The 18,400-nt window shown below is 43.2% G+C and overlaps 1 protein-coding gene across 2 annotated transcripts in view; it reads right to left on the minus strand.

Moving 5' to 3' along the window:
* Positions 1–2,654: 2,654 nt before the first annotated feature.
* SLC36A2 (solute carrier family 36 member 2) overlaps positions 2,655–18,400 on the minus strand; it is a 32,572-nt gene continuing 16,826 nt past the window's right edge. Inside the window, exons 8-10 of one of the 2 annotated variants that reach the window (XM_518043.7) lie at positions 12,971–13,137; positions 9,769–9,938; positions 2,655–4,766 (exon numbers count right to left, since the gene is read on the minus strand). In XM_518043.7, the coding sequence (XP_518043.2) occupies positions 4,495–4,766; positions 9,769–9,938; positions 12,971–13,137 (609 nt within the window). In that variant the 3' untranslated portion in view covers positions 2,655–4,494. Of the gene's footprint in view, positions 4,767–6,527; positions 6,825–9,768; positions 9,939–12,970; positions 13,138–18,400 lie in introns of those variants that run through there. The other variant, XM_009449969.4, reaches the window with a different exon arrangement.

An 18,400-nucleotide genomic window follows, 5' to 3' on the forward strand; every position in this document is an offset into this window, starting at 1 on the left:
TACTTGGTGCTCTACCCCTGTGGCTGAGCGGTAACTAAAGTCAGCAGGTCTCAGAGTCTCACCCAAGGCCCTTGATGTAGTATCTGGGTATCACTGGTGTTTATTCAGGGCCCAAGGGCTCTTCAGTGAGCAGGTGATGAATGCTGCCAGGACTGGGTCCTTTCCTTCAAGGCAGTGGGTTCCCTTCTGGCCCAGGGTATGTCTAGAAATGCCCAGGAGCTAAGGTCTGGAAAGGCAGCATCATGACTCTGACCCATGCCCTATTCTGTGGCTGAGTTGGTATCTAAGATGTAAGATAAAGTCCTACCCACTATTCCTTCTCCTCACCTCAAGCAAAAGGAAGGGGTCTATTCTGGAGCCACAAGCTGTGCTTCTTGGGGTTAGGAAAGGGGTGATGCCAAGCACTCCCTTAGTCACCCCAACTGGTGTCTCAGTATGTCTCCTGCTCCGCCAGTCCACTGTCTCTGGGTCCAATTCAGTACTAGGAGTCTCCTAGGAGTTGTAGTCCTTGTGGCCTAGACTGCCTTTCAAGTTTACTTAAAGCCCCAGAGCACTTTAGCCCATGGTGGTGAGGCCTGTGGGAACTAGAGTTCTGATCTCTGGGATCAGTGATTCCCCTCTGGCTAGGGCTGGTTTAAATGCTCCCTCTGTGGGCGGGTGTCAGCTGAGTTTGGTCTGGTTTTCCTTTCTGCTATAACAAGGGCAGCACCTAGTCAATGCATCACAATTACTGGGTTCTCCCTTCCCCAGAGTCCAGAGATACTCTGGGCACCATGGGCCCCTGCTGGGGGTGGGGGAGGGGTGGCGCTGCGCAGTTGATTCAAGACTTTTTTCTTTTACCTCTTTAGTGCCTCTTTCAGCCATACGAAGTTAAAACCAGGTACTGTTGAGTGCCCACGTTTTTTGGTTCTTATGAAGGTGCTTTTTTTGTGTACATAATTGTTAAATTGGTGTCCTTGCAGCAGGGGTTGGGGGACAGGACAGATCAGTGGAGCTTTCTACCATCTTGCTCTACCTCCTCCCTATTTTACATTTTGATAACCACCATTCAGTGGCCTCCCTTGGGCCCTACAATGCAGTGAGGAGCTTTGATGCACAAATGTTTGCATCCTGGATCCATCCTTCACTACGTGTTTGATCTTTAACAAGTTATTTAATGTCTCTGAGTCTGTTTCCTTATCTGAAAATGGAGACAATGACAGTGTAAACATCACAGGTCATTGGAAGGATTAAATGAGATGATCTCATGTAAAATCCTTAGTAAGCACTCAATGAAGGAAAGGAGGAAGGGTTTTCTATGTTCCTTGACTCACTAGCAAGCTCCAGAAGTTAAATAAATAGTAAGTTAAATGGGGGGAAGAAAGTCGTGTGTGTGCGTATGTGTGTATTAAAAAAATCAGTTCCAAACCACTTAAGAAATTTTAATATCACCACCACTCAGACATAAAGCTAATATGTAGTAGTCTTTAGTGTTGCCAATGATTACTAACGAGTCTCCCTAGCTTAGTTTTGTTGGTTACATCAATGTTGCTAAATTTAGTTTTTCTTTCCAAGATTTAACTTCAGCCAGATTGGTCTGAGTAATAAAATTAACCCTATCCTCTTACACAGTAGGGGCTTATCTTTAGAGAATGAGTGTAAACTTTTCTTAATAACAGAGAAGATAACTTTAAACTTCAAGGATGGGTGGGGTGATTGATAGTGGAGCAGGGTGGGAGAGAAATGTTTCCAGAGAGGATGATCACATTGCCAACACTCAGGACGGATCATTGGAAGTCCTTTGGGTTTGCTGATGAAACAGAGAGCTCAGGGTGGAAATGACAACCCATCCTCTGGCAAAGTGGACTGTGGACCCCTGCACGAGCTATGAGTGTCCTGTTGCCCAACAGGGACTCTGTAGGGTATGGGATCTGGGTGTGGACCACCAGCCTTTCCTCCATCTGAGTGGACTTGTGTTGGTGAAGTATCTTCTGGAAGTCCAGCAGATAGAAAGTAACATACAGAAAGAGCAGACCGGGACGTGGGAATTGGGGGACACAGGGAAGACGAAGGATGAAAATAAGCAGGACAGGGCTTTTTCAAATGTTCTCTTAACACCGAGGCTGAAACAGGCATAGCTCATTCCCGTAAACCACGGAGAGTTTGATGAGAAACTCTCCTCTCCCCACCTTTTGGGACTATAGATCTTCAACATCTATTTAGTTATCTAGGTGCATTTTCTCAATTTTAGTAATTCTGAGGGGAGGGGAGAGAGCAGTCACCACCAGAAAGATGGAGGTGATGTCTCAGGTTGGCTTGCCTCTGGCTGCCAGCCAAGATCAGACACAAGCATAGGTGCTGTAATGTCCAGGCAGCAGGACAGAATGGAAGAAGGTTCAGGCTCAGTCGTAGAAGATTCAGGTTCTACTCAAAGCCCAGCTCAAATGATACCACCTGTGGAAAGTCTTCTTTGGTGCTCTAGAGCAGGTAGTGTCCTTTGCCCTTAGATGGACATTAGATGGTATTTACTTAGTTGATTACCTGTTAACTCTTCCCCAGTGGACAGTAGACTGGCTGCTTGAGAGCAGGGATTCTTTTCTCATTAATCAGTGTATCCTCTTTAGAATGATTTATCAGTTATCTTTTGCTGCATAAAACTTCCCACTCTTTATGTATTAAAATTACAAACATCTTTATTATTTATCACAGTTCTGTGGATTATCTATACAATTCTTATGGTCTGTGTCAGCCTGACTCGGGTTGGATATAGTCTAGGATGGCTTTACTCGTGTCTGGAAGTTGGTAGGCTGGTTGATCTGCGGACAGGGCTCAACTGGGATGATTCATTTATGTTCCACATGGTCTCTTATCCTCCGGTAGGCTAGCCCAGGATGCTTTACTTGGTGGTCTCAACTCCATAGAGCAGCAAGTGATGTAAGTCCTGATGCATAGGTTATTACCAAACCTCTGACTGCATCACATTTACTAATGTCCCATTGGCCAAAGCAAGTTACAAGGCCAAGATCAAATTTAAAGGGGAGAGGCTGGGCGTGGTGGCTCACACTTGTAATCTCAGCACTTTGGGAGGCCGAGGCAAGCGGATCACCTGAGGTCAGGAGTTTGAGACCAGCCTGGCCAACATGGTAAAACCCCATCTCTACGAAAAATACAAAAATTAGCTGGGCATAGTGGCAGGCACCTGTAATCCTAGCTACTTGGGAGGCTGAGGCAGAAGAATCGCCTGAACCCAGGAGATGGAGGTTGCAGTGAGCCGAGATTGTGCCATTGCACTCCAGCCTGGGCAACAGAGCGAGACTTCATCTCAAAAAAACAAAACACAAAACAAAACCCACAAACAAGCAAAAAAATTTAAGGGATACAGATACAGACTTCATCTTTTCATAGGAGCAGGTGCAAAGTCACATTATCACGAGGAATTTATGGTCATTTTTGCAATATTCTACAAAATCTTATTTGGCACACAGTAGGTAATCAAGAATGCATGTTGCAAGAATTAAGAGGTAAAGTCTATTCAAATAATATTCATGTTCACTCCTCATCCCTCCCCATTGGCACATCTACTTCCATGCCTCCTATTCATTGTTGGGATCTTTGAGTTGGGAGAAAATGTTATCTAATGGTTTGAAATGTTTGTTGCCCCTCATTTAATATGCATGGCTCCTTTCTATCTGAGAGTTTTCACACTGGTCATCTTGGCCCTACCCATCTCAACACTGGAGCCGTGCACAACTTTCTGGCTTGTGGATTATGTGCCCACCCTTAATGTTTGCTTTTTGAACAGACCCAGAAAAGGGAAAACCGGTTGTCTGCCAAAGCGTGGACAGTCTTAGCTGGCTGCACCTCCTTTGGCCAGTTGCTGCCACTTGGGGCCCTCTGGTGGCTGCTTCTTGCATAGCTCCAGGCTAGGTATGAAATTCATTGTGTGAATTATCATAAGCTTGAATAGAGTCCAGAGCCTTCCAAGGGAAAGCTCACAATGTAGTGGAATGCCAGAGGTATGAAAAGAAGAAGTAATAAACAAAACAAAAATTTAAAAAATTACCATTTAGAGCTTGTAGCTTTCTTGTTTCACCATGACTTGGCCCAGAGAAAAGGCAAAGCAGTGACATAAAGATAATGCATATAAAAGAGATCCGGCCAGGCGAGGTGGCTCACGCCTGTGATCCCAGCATTTTGGGAGGCCGGGGTGGGTGGATCACCTGAGGTCGGGAGTTCAAGACCAGCCTGACCAACATGGAGAAACCCCGTCTCTACTAAAAATACAAAAGTAGCCAGGTGTGCTGGCCCATGCCTGTAATCCCAACTACTTGGGAGGCTGAGGCAGGAGAATCGCTTGAACCCAGGAGGCCAAAGTTGTGGTGAGCTGAGATCGCATCATTGCACTCCAGTCTGGGCAACAAGACAGAAACTCCGTCTCAAAAAAAAAAAAAAAAAAAAAAGAGAGATCCATATCATTAAAAGTCGGGTGCTGGTAGGCAAGGAGCAGTGCCAGGCTCACCGAACAAAAGTGGTGGAGTTGGAAAAGGGGTGAGAGTCTTCTGACTTGAGCAGCTCGTCCAGGGCCTGGTAGGTCCCCACCACAAAGCCCACGAAGCCCAGGATGCTGATCAGGGCGTCCTTGAAGATGGTGAGGGGGCTCATGCCCTCTGAGTAGAACGTGGTGACCTCCAGGAGCGGTGGGATGATGAGGGCCAGGGCGGTGCCACTCACGGAGCCCACCAGGGAGATGACCAGGTCCAGGCGGGGGATGAGGATGGCCAGGAGGCCTGCAGGGAGAGGACAGTGGAGAGATGGAGCATTCCAGGCTTAGCCAAGCTTTGAAAGTTTGTTCTTAAAGTCCTCTTCTTGGCCAGGCACAGTGGCTCACACTTGTAATCCCAGCACTTTGGGAGGCCTAGATGGGTGGATCACTGAAGGTTGGGAGTTCAAGACCAGCCTGTCCAACATAGTGAAATCCCATCTCTACTAAAAATACAAAAATTAGCCGGGTGTGGTAGTGGGCACCTATAATCTCAGCTACTCAGGAGGCTGAGGCAGGAGAATCACTTGAACCTGGGAGGTGGAGGTTGCAGTGAGCCAAGATCACGCCACTGCACTCCAGCCTGGGTGACAAAGTGTGAGGTCCTATCTCATAAAAAAAAAAAAAAAAAAAATCCTCTTCTTAAAAAATAAACTAGTTGTTTCTCAGAAATTCAATTACAGAAAGAAAAGTTAAAAGTCCTCCAATATCCCTAATCATATTCCCTAGAAGTTACATATTAAAAATTCAGCCAGGCATAGTGGCACATTTCTGTAGCCCCAGCTATTCGGGAGGCTGAGGCAGGAGGATCCGGGAGTTCAAGGACACCCTGGGTAACATAGTGAGACCCCATCTCAAAACAACAATAACAAAATTTGGTGAGTCTCTGTCTAATTGTATTCATTCATATTGTTCATTCATATTGTTGGGAGGAAATGTATTCATTCAAAAACTTTTCCCCTACCAACTTAGGGTCAGTGGTTGGGTGCTTGTGAATTCAACTGACAATAGGTAAGATTAACAAGAGAAAAGACAAAGTGTATATATAAGCTCCAGAGCCTTGAGATGAATTGGCTTCCAGAACAGCCAAAGATACCCCCTTAATAAGGGGGAAAGGAGGGAGGAGAAAGGGCTTTTATGGAAGAACAAATGGAAGATATGACAGTTTCAGATAAAATTTGTTAAACAGTTAGTAATTCCCATGATAATGCTAAGTCTCTTTTCTGGCTCTAAACTTCCCAGAGAAGGGATTTATGGCAGCTATATTTGTCAGGAGTTCCCGCTTACATCAGCAAAAGAAGATTAGACAAAGTTTCTTTCTGCAGCTTCTTTTTGTTCAGACATTTTTAGCTTAAAATAATCTTTATGCTACCGAGGTGCATTTTGGATCCTTACATATCCAACAAAACTTAAGCTCTTACTTAATAAATAACACTAAATAACAGTGCTGGGAACCATTCAAGCTGTTTGGAATATATCAATGTACAAACTGTCAATGTTTGTACTATCAAAATTTGTATCAATGTACAAATTTTTTAGAAGTCTTCTAAAATGCCTAACATTTTAATAAATAAAAAATGATATAAATAATATAAATAAATAATACAAATTTATTATTTATTTTATATATAAATAAAATATATTTTATATATTTAAATAAATAAAATATATTTAATATATTTTATCTATAATAAAAATATAATAAAATATAAATAATAAATAATTATTTATAAATATTTATAATATATATTTATATATAATAAATATTTTATATATTTTATATATATAATAAAAATATAATAAATAATATAAATAAATTATTTTTTTAAATGCCTAGAATTTTAATAAATAATTAACATGCAAGTATAAGAACCTTTTACTTGCAAACAATTAGAATATGAAATTATTTATAGTACAAAGAGATCTTCAGTTGGAAGAAAATCCAGGAGGTGTCTTTAAAGAAGTGTCTTCTCCAGGTTTTATACACATGTCAGAAAACACCTAACAAAGAAACACGAAAAGCTAAAAATTTTGAAATTATATTTTTTTAGCAGGACGTTTTACAGACCTGGGCTTTTACGTTTTTTATTATATTTGATGAAAAATGTTCCTGGTCACCAATAAATCCCAGGAGCCTTGAGCAGGCCTCCTTTGGAGGAGTGTGGTAGAACAGAACAGGTCTGGAAGGCAGGAGTCTGGTGCATTCTTGTATGGCCTTGCCCAAGTCCCACCCCTTCCTCAGCTTGTTTCCTCAGCTGCAAAATGGAGATGAAGGCTACTATCCTTTTAGGTATTGTGATTCATTCTGCATAGGACATAAAAGTCTTCAATGAGATTTTTCATGTAAAGCATTCAGAAAAGTTATCTTTGCTATTACTCCAAGTTATTTACTCATACATGCTAATTGACAATGCATGAAGAAGTGTAGTGTAGGCTTAAGGGATTGTTATCTTTATACTGTGGGGCAAATTCCTTGATCTATCTGGAATATGTAAGATACTGGATAGTTCCTGCATTCAAGGTCAAATTGAGAACTAATCACTTCAAAAAAAGAAAACCAGTGTCGAATAAATGCTTTGGGCTGGCCTAGAAAAGTGAAAATCAACAGCCACTTCAGCCAGTCTCAGGGGATCCAGCAGCGGCTGCAGGCCAAGATGCAGCCACTGAGAAGGTGTCCAAGTGTGAGCAAAAACATAGAGGCTGAAGCAGGCCAAGGAAGCAGCTGAGGCTTCAACTGCTGAACTGAAACTGAACAGCACTGCCTGCAGAGGGAGAAAGAGTTCAAGACCAAGGAAGCTGCAGCCCTGGAATCTCACAGCAGCCTTGGCACTGAAGTGGCACAGGAGGGTCAGAAGAAGAGGACCAGCCTCCAGAACTACTTCCAGCAGAATGGGGGTGAAGGCTTGGCTAGTCTCTTGGCTTTTGTCTGTGACACCTGGACAGAAATCCATGAAAACTGCTGCATAAGTGAAGAAGAGTGGGAGAAAGAAGCGCCTGTACCACGGATTGGCATTTTAGATGCCCTCGAGGAATATGCAGCTCGAGATATATTCTTATGAAAAGGCATTAAATGATTTCTGTATATTATATAGGAGGTCCCCTCACATCTCAGAGAATATAAAATCTAGCTTCTTTGTACAGACTTAGAACTTATCTATAGATTTTCTTTTTACATCGTATTTCGTAGAAATTTAATGGGTATATGTCATGTTTTCCCATGCCTTTTAGCTGAAGTAACATACGTATCAATGTATCAATGTTGACTTTTTCTTTCTTTTATCTAGTAAAAAAAAAGTTCTTTGAAGAAGAAAGAGATTAATATTTTTTTTTCCCTGTAGTGCTTTCTTGAATGTCAGGATTCTAACCATGAAAAAGTAGTAAATGGTTATTTGTAATCTGTGTGAAGCAGCAGCCACCCTTAAATTAGTCCATTCCTGCTAATGGTTAGAATAATGAATACTAGCATAACTGTTTGGGCTGCTTTTAGTTTCTCTGAATCAAAATTACTAGATGGTAGAATTCAAAAACTCGTTACATGTTATTACTTGGTGTACTGATAATTATCTAAAAGTAACACTTTGTTATGCAAAAAAAAAAAAAAAAGAATTTCCTAAATTTCCATGGACAGATGAATGGATAAAGAAAATGTGGTTTGTACGTACAGTGGAATACAATTTGGCCTTAAAAAGAAGACACTTTTCCAATTACAATCAAAAGGCATCTTAGGGACAGCTGGGCCACCTCTACTCTACACAGGAATCTCTAGCCATCTCCTTCGGCCTCTGGTGGAATACTTGCAGAAAGGGGTACTCCGGGTCATGGGGGCTGCTGTGAGCCAGGGAGTGGGAATGACCTCAGCCAATAGGCAAGCACAGGACCGTCCAGGGGTCAAGGAGCCCCAGCTGATTGTTGCCGATGGGGAATGTGATCCCAGCCTTGCCCAATCAATTTATAGTAGCCCCACCAAAAAATTTTAAAAATCTGCATTTGTATGGAGATTGCCCACATTTTAAATGTTGGCCCACTTTATACAACATTGTGAGGTTCAAACAACACCTGTTGCCAAATTAGAGTCCCATTTTCAATGTCTGACCTGGAGGTGAAGGGCACTGGCTCTAGACTTACATGACTTGAATTCAAATCCTACCTCTGACACTTTCTGGCCAATTATTAATCACTCACTGCCTCAGTTTTCTCTTTCATAAAGTAGGGTTTATCATAGTTCTACCTCATGAGAATTGTTGTGAGGACTGAATAAAATATTATGAAATCTAGACTAGAAAGAGCTGAACACAGTGCCTGGCACACAGTAAGTGTTCAATACATGTCAGTTCTTATGATTTATTTATTTATTTATTTATTAATATATTTGAGACAGGGTCTGACTCTGTTGCCCAGGCTGGAGTGCAGTAGTTCAATCTCAGCTCACTGCAGCCTCAGCCTCCTGGGCTCAAGCAATCTTCTCACCCTAGCCTCCCAAGTAGCTGGGACTACAAACATGGGGCACCCATGCCTGGCTATTTTCTTTTCTTTTTTTTTCTTCTTTTTTTTTTTTATAGAGATGGGGTTTCACCATGTTGTCCGGGCTGGTCTCAAAACTCCTGAACTCAAGCAATCCGCCTGCCTTGACCTCTCAAAATGCTGGGATCACAGGCAAGTGCCAGAGTGCCCAGCAAGTTCTTACAATTATTGTTTGATAAGCTGTGTCAGTCCCTTAGGCTGAACACCAACAAATCTGTCTAATTAGGTACATGTAAGAATGGGGTTGTCCCTGAGGCTTAGATGAGTGAATACTTGTAAAGCTTTAAAATGGTCCCTGGAATACAGTAAGTCTCAGTAAATGCTGATTGTCATGACTGCCCTCTACCATCTGACTGATTCTTTTTTTTTTTTTTTTTTTTGAGATGAATCTTGCTCTGTTGCCCAGGCTGGAGTGCAGTGGCACGATCTCGGCTCACTGCAACCTCTGCCCTACATGTTCAAGTGATCCTCTTGCCTTGGTTCTTGAGTAGCTGGGATTACAGGCACATGCCACCACTCCTGGTTAATTGTTGTATTTTTAGTAGAGACAGGGTTTCACCATTTTGGCCAGGCTTGTCTGGAACTCCTGACCTCAGGTGATCCACCCGCCTCGGCCTCCCAAAGTGCCAGGATTACAGGTGTAAGCCAATGCATCCGGCCCATCTGGCTGATTCTTGATAGCCCTCAGAAAAGATCAGCAGGAACACTGCACTCTCCTTTCTACTCACATGTCAGGCAGACCATGACGAGGCGAATGGACAGATCCAGAGGCAGTGCCCAGCGTGTTGACACCCGGGAGATGGAAAAGGGGATGATGATTTCTGCAGGGACGTAGAACTGCAGGGCATAGGTGCACAGGATGCCGGCAATGTAGAGAAGCTTGACAGACTGGTACAGCCTGCAAGACAAACCACAGAGCTGCTCTCCACGGCCACTGTGTTCTGACACTGGCCTCCTTGGAACATTAACCTCTGACCTTGGGACAATGACTTGGGCTTTTGTTTCCCTTTCTGAAAATGACTGAGAGGGACCTTCTGAGAATCAAGAGGGAGTCACAGCAGAGCATGCAGTGAAAATAGTGGGGTTCTGGATTCAGTGGAAACAATGGAAAGGGTCATTTCTAAATGAAATAAAAACCATCTTAAGCCTGAGTATGTATTGCACCTTCGCAAATCGCTACCATCTGATGCTCAATCTTACGTTTTAAAAAAGAGAGGCTCAGGCTCAGGCCAGATACTTTGCCCAGGGAGACACAGATGATAAGTGGCTAAGACCAAAAGCCCTGGATCTAAAAGACTCTAGTCCTTTGTGATCAGTCCTTAGGAATTATCTGGATTCCCCAAAGCTCTAGGCACATAACTGTTGCCTCTAGTTGAGAGAACTGCAGAATCCCAAATCCTTGGAAGAAGAGACAGTTTATAAATAGGGTTGTGTGGAAGTTAGGGGGAGTCAGGGTGGAATATAAGGAGAAACGGGTACTTGCCAGCCTCAAGCTAGGGGCAGAGTGTGAGGCTTCAAGGGATATTGAGTTCTATCTAAGTTTTTTTTCTATTTGATCTATTGAGATGTGACTGTTTTCCTTCAGTCCACTAATGTGGTAGATGCATTTCCATGTTTAATAAATGTGTGATGCTGGGCACAGTGGCTCACGCCTATAATCCCAGCACTTTGGGAGGCCGAGGGCGGTGGATCACCTGAGGTCACGAGTTCGAGACCAGTCTGCCCAACATGGCGAAACCCTACCACTACCAAAAATACAAAAATTACCCACGTGTGGTGGTGCACACCTGTAATCCCAGCTACTCGGGAGGCTGAGGCAGGAGAATTACTTGAACCTGGGAGGTAGAGGTTGCAGTGAGCTGAGATCGCACCACTGCACTCTAGCCTGGGCGACAGAGTGAGACCCTGTCTCAAAAATAAATAGATAAATAAATAAATAAATAAATGGGTGTGTGTGTGTTTAGCCCATTCCTTAAAAAGGCTAACTTCCACATTTCTGTGTTTCTTGCTTACACTAGTCCTGCTGCCTGGGCACCCTCTTTACTCCATTTCCATCTGTTCAAACCCCTCCAAGTTTTTGAAATTCCCCTCTTCTGAGCAGGTACCACAGCCAGATCCTTGTAGACACAGCTCAACTTAATCCTCATGACAACTCCAGTTTATAAATGAGGCAACTGAGGTTCAGAGAGTTGAAGTAAATCATCTACCACCACAAGCTAGTAGGCAGTCCAACTGGGACCTGGACTCAGGTGTACCAGAGTGGTCCATGTTTGGATTGAGTTGACCTGCTGGACAACGAGTTTGCCTGTTGTCTCCTTCCGATGTGCATTCTTTCCTTGGAAATCCCCAAGGCCTGTTTGCTACTCTGGAGAGCTTCTTTTTCTATGTTATTGTTTGTGTACATACACTATCTGTTCCTCCCCCATTCCCACCGGATCAGGAGCCGGCAAAGATAGTGAACCTCCAAGGTTATAGTCTACTCACATCAGTGCCACTTGGCATCTGCTTGTAATTGGCATGCAGTAAATGCTTGATGAGTGGCATTATCATGTTGGGAAAGGAGCCACATTTAGGCAAATAGGTCTCCAAGGGACTGTGACTGTCCGCTTGAGAAGACCGAAATGTCCTGTAATTAATGACATGACCTGGTGTGGGAGAAAATCCTGCACAATGGGATGTGGGTTCATGCGTCTGTTCAATATGGCACTGTTGATGTCTATGGGGCTGCTAACTATTGCATGAATTGGGTATGCTAGAACATAAGACTTTTACAGATTCCAATGGTCTTCCCAAATTGTTTTGTTTGTTTGTTTGTTTGTTTGAGACAGAGTCTCTGCCGCCCAGGCTGGAGTGCTGTGGTGCTATCTTGGTTCACTGCAACCTCCACCTCCCAGGTTCAAGTGATTCTCCTGCCTCAGCCTCCTGAGTAGCTGAGACTATAGGTGTGTGCCACCATGCCTGGCTTATTTATGTATTTATTTATTTATTTATTTTGAGATGGAGTTTCACTCTTGTTGCCCAGGCTGGAGTTCAATGGCACCATCTTGGCTCACTGAAACCTCTGCCTCCCAGGTTTAAGTGATTCTCTTGCCTCAGCCTCCCGAGTAGCTGGGATTACAGGCGCCCACCACCATGCCCGGCTAATTTTGTATTATTAGTAGAGACGAGGTTTTGCCATGTTGGCCAGGCTGGTCTTGAACTCCTGACCTCAGGTGATCCACCCACCCTGGCCTCCCAAAGTGCTGGGATTACAGGCATGAGCCATCACGCCTGGCCTGTTTGTTTGTTTTTAAGAGAGAGGGTCTCACTGTGTCACTCAGGCTGGAGTGGAGTGCGGTGGTGTGATGACAGCCTTCTGTAACCTCAAACTCCTGGGCTCAAGTGATCTTCCTACCTCAGCATCCCAAGCAGCTGGGAATACAGGTATGAGACATCATACTCAGCTAAGCTATGGAAATTTTTTTTGTGGAAGTGGGGTCTTACCATGTTGCCCAGGTTGGCCCAATTGGTTTTTGTTTTCCACTTTTTTATCTGGTTACTCTGACTTGGGGAATGTGAACCATTGGCTGTGGCAAACAAGACTATGGGAAGTGTGGCCACCTCCCGACTCCTCTCTCTGTCTCTTGCCATCTCCCAGTGCCCTTCCCTTCTCTCCTTAGTAGACCAAGGGCTCTCACTTGTGTCCTCTCTTCTTAAGTCATGTCCTCCTTCACACTAAGGTGTCAAGGCTTAACTCAATTTGGGAGGCTGTTGTTGAAGGAGGAACTCCCGGGACAGAGAATCTGGAGACCGTGGTTCCAATGACAACTCTGCTTCTTCTGTGGGAGGCTCTCTAGACCTCGGTTTCCCAGCTGTGGAAGGGAGGAGGAAGTGACCTATACGTTTCCACCCATTCCTGAGTCCCCACCACCTGACAGCCCATGAAGATACCAGCAGTTAGGCAGGTTAAGGCTTATGCTGGCCTTGATGTCATCTCCAAACCGCAGGTAGCCCAGAGCCGCCATGCCAATGTACAGGGAAGTGACGATGGACATTCCCAAAGACAGGATGGCTGGGAAGTGGCGGGCATTCTTCATCTTGTTTTCCAGAGGCAGAACCTACAGAAACATCACAATGTAAGAAGGAGAAAGAAGGAGAAAGAGTAACATGAACAAAAAGAAAAATGTCATTCCACTTCTGGATGTCTACCCCAAAGAACTGAAAGCAGGGCCTCAAAGAGATATTTGAACACTTATGTTCACAGTAGTGTTATTCACATAGCCAAAAGGTGGAAGCAACCCAAGGGTCTAGCAACAGAAAATGGATACACAAAATGTGGGTGTATCTATGCAATGGAATGTTATTTAGCCCTTAAAAAAGAAGGAAGTTTTGTCTCATGCTAACCCACGGATGGATCTTGAGGACATTATGCTGAGTGAAATAAGCCAGTCACAAAAAGACAAGGACTGCCTGATTCTACTTATATGAGGTACCTGGAGTAGGTAGGTCCAAAGAGGCAGAATGCTAGTTGGGAAGGACTGGCATGAGGAGAGTATGGGGAGTTATTGTTTAATGGGTACAGAGTTTCAGTTTTGCAAGCTGAAGAGTTCTGCAGATGAAAGGCAGTGATGGTTGTGCAATAATCTGAATTTACTTAATATGTATGTATACTTGAAAATGGTTAAGATGAGTAAATTTTATGTTAGGTGTGCTTCAATTAAACAAACAAAAAAAAGGAAATAAGAGAGGAAAAAAGGTAGGAAGATGAGGGTAAGGAGGAGGAAGGAGATAAAAAGAAAGGCCTGGAGTCATCTGATGAGTCCTGGACCCTTAAGAGCTGGAAGGGCCACTGAGGTTTTATCCAGACCAAAGATCTCAACACTCTGGGGCAGCTAGATCTGGCCAGCAGATGCGTTTTGTTTTGACAGCACAGTCTTTGGACAATTGAATATGAATGCCTTTAGGCACAACATTCTTTTCCCATTCACCAGGCCCACCTCCCCTCACCTCCACCTACCAGTGAATTATACCTGCCTTCCAAAGGCATTTGCGTTTGAAACTCCTAATTCCAGTGCAGACTCCCCCCACCAACCCCATCACTGTACAGTGGGGAGGCTGAGACTCCAGGAACACAGGGCGCTGGTGGCAGCTGGGACCAGAGAGCGCTTCCTGGTTCTGCCAGCAGTGCATTTCCCCACACCCCAGGTTCTCACTCTTCTGTTCTCAGAATCCTTCTTCCCCTAAATGCATACCTGGTTCTAAGAGAATCCAAGTTGAGGCCAGTCTGCCTCTTGCCGGTTGGACATTTGAAGGTCTCTTCTGTCTTTGAAACCAATCTTCCTGTCTCTCATCCCATAATTTCCTCCTCAGGCTCTTACTGTCCTGGAGACCACCCCCACCTTCTCCTACTCCTTGTTCAGGCTGTGTGCTAAGCACTCTCTACATGCACTATTTAGCTGATCTGTTTTCTTATCTGAAAACGGGCTCAAATGAATTTTCCTTTTTTTTTTTTTTTTCTTTTTTGGAGAGTCTCACTCTGTCACCCAGGCTGGAGTGCAGTAGTATAATCACAGTTCACTGCAACCTCTGCCTCCCGAGCTCAAGAGATCCCTCCCATCTCAGCCTCCTGAGGAGCTGGGACTATAGGCATGTGCTGCCATGCCTGGCTGATTTTTGTATTTTTTTGTAGAAACAGAGTTTTGCCGTGTTGCTCACACTGGTCTTGAACTCTTGGGCTCAAGCGATCCTCCCACATCGGCCTCCCAAAGTGCTGGGATTACAGGCGAGAGACATTACGTGTGGCTGAATTTTGCAAATTTTGTAGAGAATTACACAAGCACCATAATGGCACAGTTAAGGGCTTAGTAAATGTTGGCGGTTGTTATTTTTTAATACTGTGAAGACCGTAACTCTATGAAGTCGGTACCTCCATAATTCTTGTTTTACAGATGAGGAAAACAAGGCTCTGAAAATGAGATAACTGATCCCAAGTTGCAGAACCAGAAAGTGTCAGATTCAGGTTGTAGACCAGGGCTGTTATCCAAAGTCCAAGTACCTGCTTCTACTCCTATAGCAATGGGTATATTTGTTACTAAGGAATTTAGCATCTTTTCCCTTGTACTGTTGAATTCTTTTCTGTCGTACATGCAAACTTCCAGCCCTGAAACTCCCTAACCCTCTCTCTATTCCAGGCATTTGGAAGATGCTTGAGGGCAGTGTCATGTTGGGTCCTCCCCATGCCTTTCCACTTTCTTCTGGATTAGGTCTAGTTGCAGCAGGTGCTCAGGAGGATGTTTGATGATTATACAATAATTGTATGGAGAGCAGACAATCCAACCTGAGCTCTTGCACCCTATAACACAATTTTGCTGCATATATTCTCAAGGCCAAAAATGATCTTTTCACAAGGCCTGCTCAGACTGGGTAGCTGGCTTCCTTTCTCTCTCTCTCTCTCTCTCTGTCTCTCTCTCTCTCTCTCTCCACAATCAGTCAGTCAAAGAGATAAATGGCTGTTGACGTACAGTGGGAAGGTCCCTGGATGGAGAGTCAGACGTACTAGGTTTTATTCACATCTGCACAGTTCGTAGCTGGTGATCTAACTGAAGTCACCTTCTCTCTCTGGGGCTCTCCCTCTTCTGTAAAATTGGAGACTGGGCTAGCAGAGTTCTTCTTAAGATAATTTCAACTAATACTAAGAATCACCAGCACATAATAGGCACTCAAGAAATACTTACTGAACAAATATTGTCATCAGTTTAGAGGTGGAGAATTAGAGTTCAGAGAGTAGCCCTGGCCAAAGCAAGATTCCAGCACATTCTGCCTCCAAAGTTACCTGCTCGACTGCTGCACTCTGCTTTTGTCCATGACTATTCCAAATTCTAAAAACAAAGTGCTTCCAATTCCATCTAGATGAAGTAAGCACACTTCACAATATCTCTTTCACTGATTACAACTAAAAATCGTGGATGAAATACATAAAGCAATTGTGCACAGGCCCTGAAGAGTAAATAGTAGCAGGCAGAATGGGGAAGGAAATCAAAAAGAAAAAATGACTGTCATGGTGGTGAGTTTCCTGATTTTCTTCTTCCCATACATCCTAGTTTTTAACCTCAAGGGACACCCAAATCTTAGAACTATGCGGTGCATACAGACGGAAAATAACACCAAGAGAAACTTCTTTTTGGACAGATGACTTAGAATAGGGTCCCCTGTGGGATGAAGAGCGTGGAGAGAATCTCTATTTTTCTGTTTCTTTGTTTTATCTCCAGGCCATGACCTCAAGGCAAGTCCTAGTCACTAAGCAGCATTCTGGTGTATCAGTGGCTGTAGTGGTCACACAGGCACCTAAAAATCTGAGATAGAAATCCTTATCTCTACACAGAAGTACTAGGAAAATTGGCTTTAGGAGTCTGAAGAGTGTGGGAAATCAGTACTGGCTACCTAATTTATGGGCCCCAGTACAAAATGAAAATGCAGGGTTCCTTGGTGAAAGATGGTTCCAGCAGAGTGTTAAACTAAGTGTGAGATCCTTCTGAAGGTTGGACCCTATGTGGCTGCATGATTCACCTGCTCATGAAACTGGTCCAGGAAAGAATCACTATTGTGCTTTTTCTTTCTCTTTTCACTCATTGCTCAACCCCAGAGACAGACCTGGTCACAGGAAGTACATGACAGTGTAGGAGGCTAAAAGCCTAGCTTTCTAGCCAGAGGATGGGAAAAAGAAGCCACTGCGAGCTGGCGAGTGTGCGGGAAAACACAGAGAAGAGGAAACTGGAAAAGGCAATCTCCTAAAATCTGTGAATAATATCCTGGGCCCAGCCCTGAGCTGTACATATGTGGAACTGATGGGAAGCATCAAAGCAAAGGCTTTGAGAACTGAACTACTGTGTAGAGTCCTGTCTGCCAATTGGCACTGTGTAGCACATGAGCAGGGTAGAGCCAAATATCACTTCATGGGCTTTGAAAACTAACTGGATATTGGAACCATGGCCCACAGAAGGTGAGCAAGGACTTATGAGCTGAATCTAACTAGGTAGATGGTTTGCTAAAACCAAAAATCAGCATTCTGAAGAGTCTCCTAAAATAATATTCAAAATGCATAGGATACAGTTTAAAATTATTCAGCCTACAAAGAACCAGAAAAATCTCATCAACTTTCAAGAGAAAAGACAACAGATGCCAACCTTAAGATGACTCAAATGTTGGCAATATTAGGCAAAGACTTTAAAGCAGGTAATATAACCTTACTTCAAAAAGTAAGGGAGAATGCTATTAAAATAAATGGACAGATACAAGTTCTTAGCAAAGTAGACACAATGTAAAAGAAACAAATGGAAATATTATAACTGGAAAATAAGAAAAATTTAAATAACTGACTGTAGGGGCTTGATAGCGGAATGTAGATAACAGAAAACAAAGTCAGTAAATTTGAGGATAAACAGGAATGACAAAATCTGAACAACAAAGAGCAAAGAGATTTTTTTAAAAAAATGAATAGAGCCTCAGAAACCTGTGGGATATACAGTTGACTCTTGAACAACATGGATTTGAACCGCGCAGGCCCTCAAATAGGTGGATATTTTCAACCAAATGCACATCAAAACTGCAGTATTCATGGGCTGCAAAACCTGTATGTATGGAGGGCTGACTTTTCATATACTCAGGTTCTGCAGGGCCACCTGCAGGACTTGAGTAGGCACAGATTGGTTATACACTGGGTGTGTGTGTTTGGGGGGGTGGGGGAGCGGGGTCCTGGAACCAATGTCCTATATATGCTAAGCGATGACTATATATCAAAAAGTCTAGCATTCAGGTTATTGGGATCTCTGATGGAGAAGAAAAAGAGATTGGTGAAGAAAAAACCTTTGAAAAAAATAATGGCTGAAATTAGGTAAATTAGGTAAAAGACAAACTTTTACAGATTCAAGAAATCTCGTACAGGGCAAACTCAAAGAAACTATATTAAATATAATACAGTATAACTGCTGATTAAAAAAGATTTTAAAAAGTTATGAAAGCAACCAGAGAAAAACACATAGGAGAACAAGGATTCAAACAATTGCAGATTTCTCATCAGAAACCACTGAGGGCAAAAAGAAAGGAAGTCATATTTTCAAAATGATGAAAAAAAATTGTCCACCTAGAATTCCGTATTGTGCAAAAATATCCTCTAGGAATAAAGGCAAAATAAAGACAATCTCAGATCAAGAAAATGAAGATAATTTGTCACTAGTAGACCTGCTTTAAAAGAAATGTTAATGAAGGTTCTTCATGCTGAAGGGAAATGATGCCAGAAGGAAATGGGATTTCAAGAATAAAGAAAGAGCGACAGAAATGGTAAATATCTGAGTAGATATAATAGCCTATTTTTTCCCTAGTAAG

This window comes from Pan troglodytes, chromosome 4 (genome assembly GCF_028858775.2).
Source record: "Pan troglodytes isolate AG18354 chromosome 4, NHGRI_mPanTro3-v2.0_pri, whole genome shotgun sequence".
Lineage (NCBI taxonomy): Eukaryota > Metazoa > Chordata > Mammalia > Primates > Hominidae > Pan > Pan troglodytes.